Below are 15,679 nucleotides of genomic sequence, written 5' to 3' on the forward strand. Positions count from 1 at the left end.
TGGGCAGTATATCAATTCAATTTTTTGGGGGGTTAAAAAAATTATTAAAATCGAATTTAAAAAAAAAACATTTCAATGCAATTATAATGGTTGTCAATTATCCGTGGATTTTCGCTATTCGCAGTCGGTCCCTATCCACCGTGAATAGCAGGGTCCATTGTAATTACTTATTATGCCGATCCCTGGTGTAAAAAAAAAAAAAAAAAAAAAAAAATGTTCCATTGAAGCATTGTGGTCCTTCTTTGCACTCAGAGGCTGAAGGCTGCACTTTCACACCACCCGGGCGCCATTGCCAACGGAAACATGAACTCCATGGGCCACATGATGGAGATGATGTCGTCGCGCCAGGAGCAAAGCAACCACCATCACATGCACTCGCACCCGCACCAGCACCTCCAAGCACCTCCCCACGCGTACCAGCACCACGGCCATCACCACCACGGCCAGGGCCACGCCCAGGGCCACAGCCAGGGCCACGGCCAGGGCGGCCACCATCACCCGCATGGACACAATCCCCATCACAACTCCCATAATGCCCATCTCCATCACGGGCATCCGCACCAGACCTCGCCACACGCTCAGATGCACTCCGCTTCACAGGTAAGACTTTCTCAACTAGGGATATTCTTCTGTTTGGTATCTGGCAACCACTTTCTAATGTGCAACAGTCGGGCCCGACCGATTAATCAGCTGATATTAGCCCTTTTCAAATTGGCATAAATCGGCCAATATTTACTTGATTTTTGCCGATTATTTTTTTTTTTTTTTTTTTTTTTTTTTACACATTAACACATAACAATATAAGGCAGAGATATGTTCAAACAAAATTAAAAAAGGGAAAATTAGCAAAAGAATTCTACCAATTTTTGTTGATATATATTTTTAAAAAATGGTTTTATGCGCATTACAACGTAACACAAAGATAATGACATTCAAACAAACAATAAAACCAAGTTTGTATATATATATATATATATATATATATATATATAAATTGGTGGCCTTGGTGGAGGTCTTTTTTTTAATATATATATGTAAGTGTTTCAGCCTTACCGTCATGGAGCTTCTTGGCTTATTGTTATCCTTTTAGCATAGCCAGCTGCAGGGAAGAGGTCAGGAAGAAATTAATTTTAACGATTGTAGGTTTGTCCTGTGGAAACTATGCTCCACACCCGTCTACACTACCTGGCTGGCCCAGGTGCACAAATGGCAACTATAGGGAACCTTGGCTAACGCCTTTCTGCAAATACATTTGTAAGTATGGCTCAGAGTATTAAATATAACTTGATGTACAGTAAGCTAGTCTGTCCTTGCATTGTCTGATGCCATTTGCTATGTTGAGATGATGGACCGACACTGCATCAAGTGGTACGAGTCACCGTATACGCTCCAAATGTGCCATTAATGCATTAAAACAACACGTTTGATGTATGCTTGGCATGCATTAAAGCAGCTTGTGTTTTCCATGCTTCTCATAAAAAGGGTAATGGGCCAAACTGCAAATACTTGACCTTGCCAAGTATATGTCAAGATCTGTCCGTCCACATACACTTCTGTCTGCCGGTGTTAGTCTGAGTGGAAGTGGGTGGTGGAAAAGGGCCTGACACCTCTTTAACTAGGTAGGCAGCTTGGTGAATCAGCCCAGTCACTCACTCATTGAAGCAGATGTTGTTTTGAGGGCAGTTGGCACACTTGAAATAGCTTTGGGGGTTATGTATGGACGCTTGTTTGTGTTTGGAGAGCAGCGGGGTGGCTGCAACAGTCAGGTGTCTGGATGTTTTCCAGGTGTGCCACAAAGATTACGTCTGTGGTTGCAAGTTGGCAGACGCAAACTGTCTCATTAGAGAGCCGGGTTACGATTCATCCCACCGCCACCCCCCCCCCCCCCCCCCCCCCCCTTCCTTGTTTCAGATGTCTCCCGCCACCCAGCATATGCAGCCAACGCAGACGCTTCATTCCCCGCCCCCGAGCGGCGGCCGGCGTAGGCGAGTAGTGGACGAAGATCCGGACGAACGTCGGCGGAAGTTTTTGGAAAGAAACCGAGCGGCGGCGACGCGATGCAGACAGAAGAGGAAAGTGTGGGTGATGTCGTTAGAGAAGAAAGCAGAAGAACTCACGCAGACCAACATGCAGCTTCAGGTACAAAAATGAGCAAAAGAAGCATTTTACCTTCAAACTAATTATTGTAATCCTCCAAAGAATGTAAGACGCTGGATGTACTTTGTTACTTGTTGATACATGACAGTAGGGCCGTCACTATTTAATCTTTTTTTTAAAATTGATTCTCCTATTGATTATTGATCGAATAATAGTAATAGGAAATTCACACTCTTTTCCTGTTCCTTCGTTTGTTGTTTGACTTAAACTGCATACATTGCATAGTGTAAATTCAGTGTACAGAATTTGAGAAAGCAAAATGCGAAATGCTAAACGGTTAGAAATCGCGATTAGCATTAGCATGCTAGCGATGACCATTTTAGGTAAAAAAAAACAAACAACAAAAAACGCTAACTGCCATTCAATTCACTCATACATCATACAGTCGATTTTTTTTACCCAAGCCTGTAAAGATTCAGTAAACACTCGTTATAAGATCCGCCAGCCTGCACTGATCTACAAAATTAACAACAGCAGTCTAACCTGCCTCAGTTGCGCCCCCCGTCTCATTTAAGCCGTTCACAAAAAAAAGGGCCCTAAGGGGGAAGGTCTATTGTGATGCACCTTGTGCATCTCACATTTGCCTGTCATACAAGTATAAGAGGAAATTCACCACTTTAAAATTTAACTACAGTATCATTTGCTTAACACACCATTTTTGAGACGAATCCTTTTTTTGCGATGAATGTTACAAAATGCAAAAAAAAAACGCAAAGAAAAGTGTGCGCACCCGCAACCCTACTGAGGATAAGCAGTATTAAAAATGGGCGGATGGCTGCCAAAACAAAACAAAAAACAATTAATCATTTGATGTTTGCTGAGTGGTTTGAAGTGAGAAGTTTTGATCGATATTTTCCCCAAAAACTTTGGTCGAATTCATCTATCCATCTATTTTCCGTACCGTTTATCCTCACTAGGGTCGCGGGTGTGCTGGAGCCTATGCCGGCTATCTTTGGGCGAGAGGCAAGGTACGCCCTAAACTGCTCGCCATCCAATTGGTTGAATTCTGAATTACAAAATGTTGGACTTTGCTCTTTATTGGGAAAATATTGGGCTATGAAAGTCCTTGTAAATACTTTGCCACATAGTAAAATGATCATGGATGGTTTGCTTGCTTGGCAGGCATGGCCGCAGGCTTTGTTCGTGTTTGGTGTCCGTGGCATTTGCTTCGATACTTTCATTCGTACTGTTGGCCAACTTGGTATTTACCACTGTGGCTTCAAAATGAATTACACATTATAACTGCAGGGGGTGCCCTGGGGGCAAAAGAAAAAATGTAAAAATAACAAATAACATGACCAGAATGTTCTTTATTTCTTTCAAGTATTAAAACTGTCAACAGTTTTCGCTAATCTTTCGCTCTAAAGTAAATAACATAATAAACACAAGACTGTGTTGTAAACCTGAAAATACTCATTAAACACAGTCTGTCAGTGGACACTTGTGCAGACCCAACGTGGCTTAAATGATGTTGGTGTTTCTTTTTTAATTACAGAATGAAGTGACAATGCTAAAGAACGAGGTGACCCAGCTCAAGCAGCTCCTCCTCACACACAAGGATTGTCCCATCACCACTATGCAAAAAGAGTCCCAAGGTTACCTCAGTGAGTCACTCAAAAACACACACACACACACACAAACACAGACACAAACCTACTCACACACAAACTCACGCCAAACACACACTTTAGTCTAGCAACGTTGATAGCTCTGCTGTGGAGATGCTTTGTTCTGTCAGGAACAAATTCCACATCCAGGATATTTTCTTGCACATCTGAAACCCGGCGTGACAAATAAGTCTGCATTTTGTTTCCCAGTGTGACATCAGAGCCCCGCCCTTTGATAGGGATACGAGAGGTTATAATTAGGATAGTGAGCCTCCCCTGTGTGGTTCCAGCGAGGAAAATCAGGCTCACATCCGCCCTGGCTGAATGTTTCTTTTGTAAAGGGGAGAGCCTCCTCGCGGACTGGGCGAGACGTTCATCAATGAGTCTTAAGTTGTGCACACATGTCCACTTTAATGTAACCATAATTTGTCGGGCGTGTTTGCAACGCTAAGTGATTCTAGTTTCCATTTTTGTGTTATCTGTTCATGGTCTGTTTTTACAAGTGAGGCGTTTGGAGTGATTTTACGGTGTATGAAATCTATCTGAAGAAGGCATGCGCAACGGTGACGTGCAGTACAACCCTCGAGAGAATTTGGGCGATTCTTAATAACAAATTAACAATCAGAATTTGTTCAATTGTTGCTTTTCTAGTGGCGGGACTCAATTAAAAAAAAAATGCAATTCGTGAGAAGCTTTGTAATTATTTAGCATTTTATTAAAAGAAATACACAAAAAGCTATGTTTTTCATTTTGGTCCACGAATAAACACTACTCACAAAAAGATGTGTATATTTGGCTTTTGGGTGAGCATCTGAGGACCTCCACTTCTATGCCTTTCTTTTCATACTGGCCCCGCCCCCTGCCACAAGCCCGCCCTATGCGGCCGCACGTACTGCACATGCCAGAAACTGCCACTCGTTCAGCTCCTTGGTATAGAACAGAAAGTGTCCAGAAAGTACTGAAACACTGAACAATTAGACATAAGCACTCAAAAGTTAAGAGAAGGTGCAATTAAGTTGCTTAAATGGTTAAAGTGCACTTCAGGTTTGTCCTGAAATGTCAGCCCTGTCAGTGCTGACTGTCAAAACAAATCAGAAAGAAGAATGCATTTCTACCCTCTGTGGATTCTTAGGAAGACAATGCTAAAAACGCCAACGACAAGGCAAAGTACTCCTCTTTAACTAAGTGTGCCCAACCCAGTAAGATCTGCTCTTAAACGAGTCTTTTCACACAAACACAACACATACTCTATGTATTAAAGTGTTTCTATGTAATCTGAAGGCCATTTACCATCCCCAGCGATGTGTCCTCAGGTCCAGAGAGCAGTCCGGCAGGAAGTCCTTCTCCAGCTTGCACGCAGCAGCAGGTCATTCAGCACAACACCATCACCACCTCCACCACGACCATAGGGGGCAGCGGTGTGCACGGACAAGCCAACAGCCGAACAGACATTAACGCCATCCACTAGGGGAACGGAGGGACTATACAGCCCCGGTGGTCCCACCCTTCACCCTAACGCGCCTCTGCTTTTTTGAGGCTCTCCAGCTGCACACATCATCCCCTCCCCCATCAAGAGAAACCTCAAAGCCTCCAAGGCTCTTCTTTTTACAGTAGCCATGGTATGTATTTTTATAGAACCTTTAATGCGTACATGTTTTACGGTATGTTGCCTGTTTCCCCCCACCCTCTTTTTATATTTGCTTTTGTGAGTTAAGTAGGCAGCGTTGGTATGGAATTTTTTTTTGTTTTGTTTTTTTCCCAGCGTGTAGCGGTACAAAATGGACCAAAGCGTTCATGGAACAAGAGGGAAGAGACTGGAGAATGTCATCTCTTAAAGTTTCTCTATTTGACCGATGGACTGGCTCATCTATGTGGAAACCTAACATGTCTCACAAGTATTTAGTAGGAAACGACAAAAGTTTATTACAAAGTGGAACCTCTAAGGTTGAACACAACTCGGTCTGGAATGGGTTGACCTCCAATTTAAATAAAACAATTAGTAATTTAATTCATCCGTTTTCGAGTCAAACTGTAACTGTCATAAAACCTTTATTCAGATTAAATTGTGATTTATTGTCAATTCAGTGCGAATTTGTGTTAGGCAGGCAATGTGTTTATGTTATATTTTGACATTCTTCATTGTCATTCAAATTTAAAAAGAAGGTACCTTATGCTGAACCTATAAAACAGTACAATTTCCGCAATACGTAATTTATTGGGGAGGGTATTGCCGAAGGCTAGTTGTCTTCCTGCATTGCGCTTTTTAATATTGTCATACAAGTCAATACGCATAAGAAAATAATAATAATAAATAAGAAAGAAAATAAGAACCTAATCACTGGAGCCATATTATACTGAGCTGCCAGATGCATCAAAGAAAAAGCAAAACAGGCTTAATTTTGTTTGCTGCTGAAATCGAACTCAGCAGTCTATTTTCCCAATTTCACTTTAGAGGTTCCTCTGTATATTTCTCATAGCAAAGAAATAAATAAAAAACTAATTCCTTTTTTTGTACAAAAGCTTACTAGATTCCCTTGAGAACTGTTTTGGACAGTACATTTATTGTATTAGGTCCAAAAGTATTTTGACAATAACAGTCTTTGATATGCCAACTCGGATATGAAAGAAAACAATCAATATTCAATTGAAGTATAGACTGATTTTTTTTTTTTTTTTAATTACACGTTTTTCGAGACACGAGTCATCGATCATCTGATTTATTTCTTTTTTTCATTGACTTGTGAGCAAGTTGAGACAAAGAGAATTACACAATGCATATTTAAAACAATGACATAACTTTGGCTTTGGAAGGTCCGCTAGCTTAATGCTAACACATAGTGGGAAACGCCACAGACGGGCGAACGAATAGCATCGACGTCACTGTGTTATAACCCTTCAAGAGATTTGAACACAAACGGTGCAGCAACACACGGAGACAAACTATATAAGAATACTCATTGCCCTATATTCTTTAGCCTCTGCGAAAAAGACCGAATACTACTGCCGCTTACTGAGGCAGTTGTGAAATTCGTCTTCGTGTGAGTTTGTTTGTCTCTTTTATACCGCCCTCTCGTGGCCAGATCACACATGCCAGAAGATGCGCAAAGAAAGATGATTTCAGATATGAGATTGAATATGAAGTCAATACACAACCTTTTTGACATTTATCATGCGGGAGTTCCAGACATTTTATATCGATTACGTCCGTGTCTGGACAATGGGACAGAATTGTAAATAAAACCCAACGAATGACTTTTTGAAGGCATGTTTCAATAGCCCTTATGAAGACAAACGTGACGGCAACTGTAGTTCCTAAATGGTAAAAGCCATATTTATGTAAAACCAGTTGTTTTTAAATCCGTCTGCAAAATGAACCAAAGTCTGCCATTGTCCAAATACTTGTTGACTTAAATGTAAATCCGTAATCTTCTCATCCCAACAAGTGAGGTGTGATGGTGACGCCTGAAAAGAAATCACTGTGATGTGTTTTAGATGATCATCCTTTCTCGTCTCCATCTTCCCTACGAGACCGTTAACCTCATTGCCGGCAGTCTTAAAAGAATCGTATCAACTTCATCGTTACGGTGATAGCGTGGTGCTCGAGGGATAAGCAATACAGCGCTCTGTGGGTCATGTCGAGTACGTCCGCGCGACGCACCAACTCTGTGAAAGCGCCGAGGCAGCTTATGAGTCGCAACAATCTCCTCCAAGACCGCCCCGGGTTTTCACTCGGGGGTGGGGAACCTTTTTCCTATCAGTTTTTATGAAGTCCTCCGAGGGCCGTGATAGATTTATGACAAAATATGATGCAACGATCAAGCAAATGTATATTATTACATATTATGAGCACTTTTTTTATTTTATTTTTATAGCAGCTCCTCTATAGGTTTTATTTTGTGTTTAGACTTGCATGGAAGGCCGGATCAAATCCGCATGTGGATAATATGTACGCGTAAGAGAGCGTGGTTCTCTCTGTAATCTAAAACTGGTATGATTTTGTATTGCTTAAAGAGGAGCAATTTCTGCCAGTGATTTCCCAAATATCACAATGTGCCTCTGTTATTTTTTTTTTTCATGTTTAGGCAGCAGAATCTTCTTTACTTTACTTCCAGCACTCATGTCGATTTCAGCCACATTATGCTAGTGATAGTTTTGCCTCTTATTGGCATTTGTCTTGGATTTATTTTTCATTATTCATAACTTTATTAACCTTTCTCAGGCCTTCCCCCCGCCCCCCCCTGTTTTTAACTCAATGGCGACATACCCTACGCGCTCCCTTCAAAGGAAACAGGAACTTTCCCTCCAGGAATGTCGACGTGAGCACCCTAAAGCACTGTGTTGTACAATAAGGTGAAGCAGAGCGGTCTATGCACTTTGACCTCTGCACTGCCAGAGGGTAGAATAGCCATATTAAACTTAAGTCATTCTCAGTGACCCCTTCCCTTCTTTTAAAACACACCAGCGTGAAAATGCATTTGGTCTGAGTTGAAGGAAGTTATGTTACTATCTCGCCTCACGTCTCAACTTTTTGCATTTGGGTTTTAGCGTGTGTGCAGGAGGGCAGTTTCTCCTAGGGGGGGGGGCTTTGTTCCACCTTTTGTCAATCACCCTCTTAATGATTTGCCCAGTGGTTCTCAAACAGGAGTCAGTAGTTTGGGGGTCTGCAAAATCATTTGCAATAAATCATTATGTTGTATCATTATAAAAAGTTCATACCTCCATTTGGGGACCGGCGCGTCAATAAAACAAACAGAATAAATTTGGGCCAATTATAAGCTCTGATGGACTTGTGATGTATTATCACATAAACCTGACATTTCTGCATGAATAAATTATTTTTTTTTTAGAACAAAAGGTGTATTTGTTTTGAGAATATTGTCCCATTTTTTAATGAATGAACCTGTCTTTTCCAGAATAGAAGGCATATTATGAGAATAAAGATGTATTTTGGAAATGTACTTGTTAAAATATAACTTCTACATCAATATCATACAATTATGACTTTATCACTGAAAACTATGACTTTGTTCTTGTACGATTACAACATTTTACCAGACAAAATACATCTTTGTTCTTATAAAGATTTTTTCAACTTTTTTCCTACAAAAATAGGAATCTATCGTAACGTTACAATTTGTTTTCTTAAAAAATTGTTCAAGTTTGAGAATCCCTGAATTCGACCATTCAAAATCAAGGCGCCGCATGTCATATTTGAACTGGAATCATTAAGAAGGTGTCGCTATGGGTGGGGAACCTTTTTAATTTTAGTCCGCAATTGCCATACTAAAAAAAAAAAAAACAATTAAAAAGTGTTCATTACTATAAACGTGAGCATTCGTGGGCTTTTTTTTTTGTTTTTAAATAACAGTTCCCCTTAGGTCAATTTCATAGCGGCTGTATCAAATGCTCTCACGGGCCAAACGTTAGGTTCCCCACCCCTGCACTCTGGTAAAGTTCAGGAAAAAACAGCTATGTGTTGCTTTATATGCAAAAAAAAACAAAACAAAAAAGTTCAGTGTGACTGTTTGTGTACAAGAATAATTCTTACGCATTAATACTTGTCATTCTAAGTGTAAAACTATAAATATTGTACATAAGGCCATGAATTTCTATAATCATGTACATGTATTGCAACTACCTTTCTTTTTGAAGGGAATACATGTGTGTAAATAATGTTTGCATACAGCACTTGTTGCCTTTTGTCATACATCGAGGCTCTAAGCAGCGCTTAAATACATTGTTTATATGTCATGAACTGACCCTGACCCTTTTGCCTGCATAACTTTGTACATTCTTTTTTTTTGTGTGTCCCCATGTTGGCTTGTTTTTGGCCATTTGTACAGATGTTCAACATTATCGCTGCAGTTGCATTCGGAAAATAAAGCACTTGCTCTGCAAAATGCAACTAAGAGACTTGAGTTGATTTCATAACTGGGAAAAGTTGCAAAACAAAATGATGCCAGCAGGTTTTCGTGACAAAATTGCTCACTAATAAAGTCAAAAGAGTTCAATGTTTTTAAATTGTGTAAGCCTCTAACATTAAATCCCTCATTGACATCATTAGTTTTTCAATCTTGCATAGAAACAACAGTTATATCCTGTTAAATTTCATCCAAAACTACAAGAGCAATTTTGGTGAAAATGATTCACTTCAGATCTGTCATAACTAGGACTAGGCATAATCGATGTACTTATTTTTATCACTTTTCCTTCCTATTTTCTGACACATAAAACGTATATTTTTTTTTTTTTAAAAAGCCAATTTTCATCAAGCCAATTAAGTCAGATTCCCATCCCAAACCATGATGATCACTGGATCATATTTGTGGATTGGTGAAAAATCTTTGCACACAGTGCCCATTGGTGGGTATTATAGTTACTACAGGTACACTTTAAATACATCAAGACAATACTTTCAACAGATTGTCCTATCATACACAAAACTTCCCCTAGATATTATATTATATTAGGACAACAGTGTTTTTGAATTGTGCCTTTTATTTCATAGCAATTTAAGTTAAAATATTGCTTTTGGAAAGAAATTTTAAAAAAATAAAAATCAAATCAAATAAAATACTAAAATTCAGTCATGTTAGGCCACAATGTGCCTGCTTTAAAAGATCCGAATTTAAGATAATCACTAAGTATGATTGGTAATGATAAAAACAAAATACAAATATTCAGGGAACCATATGATTAGCTATACAGATTAAAAGACATTCTGTGCCATTTCATTTACAATGGAGTGACTGGCAATGAGCTCATAAAAAAAAAAAGAATTGCGTGTTCAAATACCATGTCGGGATTAGCAGCAATATTAATAAGAACCTGATTTGCAAACAGTCTTGAAGAGTGCTTGATAATCCGAGCTCTTCACATCCAGCCTCGCGTTGAGAGGAACCTGTCGATCATGTCCAAAGATCTCGCCGGCTGGTCGTACGGCAAAATATGTCCGCCTCCTCTGACAATGACCTGCGTGATAAGAGGACCGCGTTGTAACGTTGATCTGCTCGTGAAGTAGTGATCCACCAGTTGGGAGTTGGTTGATCGTGAGCCCACCTGGTAGAACTCTCCCACTTGTCGGACGTAGCCGGCCACCTCCGTGTCCTCGGGCTGAAGCTTCCAAGGAAAGCGCGGCGCCGTCCTGTAGGCGGCCGCTCCGGTCCAGTTGACGGTGGGCAGGAACCTTTCGGTCAAAGGAGCCGCCACGATCACGTCCAGCTGACCGCTGTAGATCAGCACCTGGAGGGGAAGAGGGTCTCCAAACAAGTCAGGGGTAGGCCAAATTCGGCACACCAACTATTTACACCATCAAGAGTCCTGTCATATTTTTTGCACTTATTAGCTCCCCACCCCCTAAAATGTGTTAATTATAATGATTATTGACATTCACACATTTTCTTTAACACCCATCCTACGTTATTAGAGGAAAACTCAACGAGTGGCAATTTTCTGGAACGTGAAGTTACAAGGCAAAAAATAAGTAAGTCAAAAAATGTTTTTTTGGGTGGCAAAATATTAGTGATGGGCAATTGAAGCTTTTGTGAAGCACTGAACCACGTGGACCAATTGTTTCAAAAATGAGTTAATTTCTTTAAGCTTCAGTTACAGTGACCTCTGCTGGCTAAAAACAAGGCTGCAAGTGGACACACGCGCGCGCGCACTCACACACACACACTCTCTCTCCTTTATCACGTTCTATGGACAAATAAATATACCAAACTAGGACTAAACACAACTTCAAAACCAATGGAATCCATAACAACAGCCCAGCAGAACATCACTAAACCGATCTATGACACTTCATATATTTCATATTTATCGTTGAAATATTGATGGCATTACTGACACCGAGAGTTATTCACAGTACACAACTCCTCGATACTCTTATCACTAACGCATTGCCTGCACATTATATCCTTGAAAATGTGGTTTTACAAACACGCTTACAATGTGTTGAAAAGTGAGTTTTTAAAAAAAAAAAAGCTGTTTTTCTTATGTCTCGATATCGCATATTTTCATCTATTGTGGGTGGGCCTGGAACGACTGCGATAAATAGGGGTTCGCTGTAAATGTATTTTTTTTATTTTTTTTATTCCTAGATCTTATTCAATAATATGTTACTTGATTTATGGTAAATACAAATATTTGTAAATTTTAAAAATTAAATATACTTTAAAATGTTTTATTTGATTAAAGAACTAGTTAGTTTTATAATGAAAACTTTAAATAATCCAATTAATAAATGGGCAAAAAAAACACTTTTATTAAAATGAACAATTTTATTTGATGCGTTAATTTAGTCATTTCCCTCCTAAAATCGCTTGCTGAAAATATTTTTTTTCCATTTACCTCATTAAATAAAATGTCCATTGTTTTATTTTTGGTAAATAACATTTTTGAAAAGTAAAATAAACCATTTTAAATATACTTTTAACCGTTGGAACACTTTATTAATTTATTATAATTAAATTAACCATAAAATACAAATAATATTCATGATTATTTTGGTATGAAAATAAAGTAATTTACATATTTTATATAAACATTAGACTTTTTTTCTTTTTTTTCTTTTTTCCCCCCTACCTCATCTATGAGCTGTATAAAGCTGTTTTAAAAATCATATGTGGCCCTTGAGTACTGGAGTTTGCCCAGCCGTATCGCAGTACGAAAGACGTTACTATTGTGTTGGAGTCCCCACCTTGTAGTGGTCCATGAGCACACTCAGCCACGGCTTGACGCTCTTCATCACGTCCTGCATCAAGTGCTTTTCCACCCGCGAGCCGTCGTGGAATTCCAGGTCGCCCACGTGGATGGCGCGCCGCACCGCTGGCAGCGTCACGAACGCGGAGAAGTACTCCTGGTCTTCAGGTTCCTGACGTACGTCGTCAAACAGACGCCGGTTGCATTCGCAGATAAATATACTGCAATGCAAACAAGAGTAAATGGAGTTTGAAAGGTGGTATTTCCAAGTACCTGACATAACATGTAGTTGAAGTAGTTGGTGCAGCCTGTTGCGTTCTGGAAAAAGGAAGGGTACGGTGCCAGGTCGCCATTCAGCAAGCTGTCGAAAACCTGACATCGGACAGGAGAGAGTAGCGACCACGTTAAACTCGATGAACATCTCGATACATTTAAATATCGTGGAAACATTGATTTCAGTAGTTGCATTCAAAAGGTGGCGCTCATATTTTACAGAATCATTCAACACTCAACACAGGAAAATACTATCCTAACTCATTTATATATGAAAAACTCATTTTGATGATTCTAATTTCTTGAGATGGCGAATTTGGGATTTTTCGTTCAAGTCATCATAAAAATGAGGAGAAATGGAATATTTCATTATTTCAATGTGTGTAGCGAATCTACGAGGTGCCCTTTTTGAACGGAACCTCTGAAATAACATTCAGTTATCCACAGTATCCTGATTTATTGAGATGCATCTGTAGTCTTTTTGCTAATTAATAAATGCTTCATAATGCTGTAATATGGAAGGTTAGTCAACGTATGATACCATGCACTCACCGGACATACCATTAGGTACACCTTCACTTTCTAATGAAATTCAGTTCAATATCATAAATTGCGGGATCTAAATTCATTTGAATTATTGTTGGACTCTTAATTTCAATGCTTGGTGTGCTGGACTTAGTGTTGACATGTTAAAAAATAAGATTGCGGTGTACCTTAAAAGCTTCCACCCACTTCTGCTGCTGGATGAGTTGCACACACAAGTCGGTCTGCTTGTTGACGTACTGTTTCTGGACGTGGTCGATCATGCCCGTCTGGTACAAAAACTCACCGTAGCCGCCCAGCATCTACGAGAGAAAGACAGGTGAATGTTTACATTCCCGTGGATGCAACGCGCGACGCCCGCATTGGCAGACACGCACCATTTCCGGGTCACACAGCCCGTCACCGATGGCCATGCCCTTGAAGTTGAGTTTGACCTTGGCAGTCGGGTTGTTTTTATGGATGTAGTAAGAGACGGCAGGAACGTACTTCCCTGCATAGGACTGCAATGGACACAGATCATTAAACCCCAACGTGATGAGGTAAACGGGACTTGAATTTGTTGTGGGTTTTTTTTTTTTTTTAAACATCCCAAAATGACTCAGGCAATTATGCTATTAGGCGAATGTGAACCTGGAGTTTAAAAAATATATAGCGGCAACGAGGACCGGGCATCTATTGTATTTCTCAGGGAGGAGGCCTTAATGAACTGACAATTACCGCCAAGAAAATTGCTTCATTTGCCAAACACTTGCCTCGCCAGTCGCATAGAAGTCATTGGACTGGTACTCGGGAAAGAGTTGGAAGAACTGTATCAAAGCACTTTGGAAAGCAACAACAACAAAAAAGAACACAGACACTTTAGTGTAAGCAAATAAAAGGTGAAGTAATAAATGGAGGGCAGTGATGCACCTGTACAGATCTCTGCCGACGTCGTCCTGATTCCGAGCATAACCGCGGTCGTCGTCCGTGAAGCTGAAACCTGTTCCGACCTGAAAACAGAAACAAGTCAACAAACAAAAGGCTACTGCAAATGTTCTATAAAGTACCGTAGACACAATACCTACTGGATTATCAACGTACAACACTGAATATTTGGCAGTCCAGGCGTAATCCCTCAGGTTCACTGCAACGACACAGAAGTTGTTCATTGAATGGACAACTGCGGTGTTGCGCACGAACGAGTGTAGTGCAATTCGCGAATGTAGGAGAGAGAGAAAAAAAAAAAAAAAAAGACATGACTAAACGTCAGATTTCACACAATTTTGATTTTTTTTTTTTTTTTTTTAAATCAAATAATGACTTAAGGACAGCAGTGGTGTTCTTACCGGTCATGTTCTTATAAACCACGTACGGTCCGTGCTCCACAAAGAGTCCGAACATGGAGGTGCCTCCGGGGCCCCCTTGCAGCCACAGCAGGACAGGGGCCTTATTGTCAGGGGCCGGCTGAAACGGTCAAACAAAATTCGGCTTCATACAAACGCACGCTTTGAGATACTGGACAGGATTTCCACTTAACATGACCAATAACCCATTGAATTTTAGCTCAGGGGGGAATTTTGCACTGCGTAAAACTAGTATGTCCCCTAAAATTTGCCAATTTCACATGCAGAAGCGTTTTGGAGTGGTTTGAGGTTACCTTAAGTGCAGGGAAGAACCAGAAGAAGAGGTTACTGTTGTATTCCTTGTTGACAGTGAGATAGCCAGCATAACTCTTCACATTTTCGCCAGGCAGATTTCCAACTACACTCAATTTCCTGGCTGGAACAAAGCAACAACAACAACAGCAATAATAATAATAATAATAATAATAATAATATTAATGAAGATTATTTATTTATTGCAACTTCAAAAGGTTCAGCTCACTCTGAAAATCTCGGGAACTGAATGACATGACCGAAATTCTCCACTTTTCAAAATGAACCCCCCCCCCCCAAAAAAAAGAAAATGTCCCTTTTGACACACGCAACTTCTCCAGAATTGACATTCTCCGGTTTTGTAACGAGTTGAACGTACCTTCGTCAATGGCGCCCTTTTCCAGGTAAGGCGTGAGAAAGAGAGGAGAGCCGGGGTCCACGCCGTCGACGCCGCTGACGTTGAGCCATTTTCGGCCGAAAAACGACCAGCATCTGCGCGTTCGGACGGGAACCGGAGCGGCCCACAGGAGGAGTAGCAAGACGCCCAATGTTTCCACTTGCACCCACGCTCTTTCCGCACACGCGTAAAACACTCTCAAATGTCAGCAAATCAACTGATTTGGGGAAGAAATACAAAAACAATTACATCTGTTCAAACTCACCTCATGTTTGTTGACCGAATCAGTTGTTGAGGCAGCTAAAAGTGGACACGAGTCACATGACAAGACAAGGGACGCTCACGTGATCGATTCGGTAGCGGGG

General features: G+C 40.4%; 2 protein-coding genes across 5 annotated transcripts in view; one reads left to right on the top strand and one right to left on the bottom strand.

Moving 5' to 3' along the window:
* The window catches only part of creb5b (cAMP responsive element binding protein 5b), a 46,545-nt gene extending 36,903 nt beyond the window's left edge, over positions 1-9,642 (top strand). For 2 of the 3 annotated variants that reach the window (XM_061674961.1, XM_061674960.1), the window contains 4 exons: positions 253-600; positions 1,912-2,139; positions 3,653-3,761; positions 5,078-9,642. In XM_061674961.1, coding sequence (XP_061530945.1) covers positions 253-600; positions 1,912-2,139; positions 3,653-3,761; positions 5,078-5,232 — 840 coding nt within the window. In that variant the 3' untranslated portion in view covers positions 5,233-9,642. The remainder of the gene's footprint in view (positions 1-252; positions 601-1,911; positions 2,140-3,652; positions 3,762-5,077) is intronic. The other variant, XR_009768454.1, reaches the window with a different exon arrangement.
* A 602-nt stretch (positions 9,643-10,244) lies between these two features.
* cpvl (carboxypeptidase vitellogenic like) lies at positions 10,245-15,675 on the bottom strand. 2 transcript variants are annotated; one of them, XM_061674963.1, is made up of 13 exons: positions 15,580-15,675; positions 15,297-15,487; positions 14,920-15,041; positions 14,609-14,726; positions 14,348-14,406; positions 14,193-14,272; positions 14,036-14,102; positions 13,661-13,783; positions 13,454-13,585; positions 12,741-12,839; positions 12,466-12,639; positions 10,824-11,006; positions 10,245-10,736 (listed from the first exon to the last, which is right to left on the bottom strand). In XM_061674963.1, the coding sequence occupies exons 1-13, from the start codon at positions 15,582-15,584 to the stop codon at positions 10,638-10,640; spliced, it is 1,452 nt and encodes a 483-aa protein (XP_061530947.1). In that variant the 5' UTR covers positions 15,585-15,675; the 3' UTR covers positions 10,245-10,637. The 2 variants fall into 2 exon arrangements, with proteins under 2 accessions (XP_061530947.1, XP_061530946.1); XM_061674962.1 differs by having other exon boundaries at positions 14,348-14,442.
* Positions 15,676-15,679: the final 4 nt, after the last annotated feature.

This window comes from Phycodurus eques, chromosome 4 (assembly GCF_024500275.1).
Source record: "Phycodurus eques isolate BA_2022a chromosome 4, UOR_Pequ_1.1, whole genome shotgun sequence".
Lineage (NCBI taxonomy): Eukaryota > Metazoa > Chordata > Actinopteri > Syngnathiformes > Syngnathidae > Phycodurus > Phycodurus eques.

What these genes read in the sequence shown, in the direction of transcription:
- cpvl (XM_061674962.1), bottom strand. An exon ending in GGTTCTTCCCTGCACTTAAG is followed by an intron (nt 14,727 to 14,919) that starts GTAACCTCAAAC and finishes TGACCGTTTCAG; the next exon opens with CCGGCCCCTGACAATAAGGC. An exon ending in TGCTCATGGACCACTACAAG is followed by an intron (nt 11,007 to 12,465) that starts GTGGGGACTCCA and finishes CTTCCCCTCCAG; the next exon opens with GTGCTGATCTACAGCGGTCA.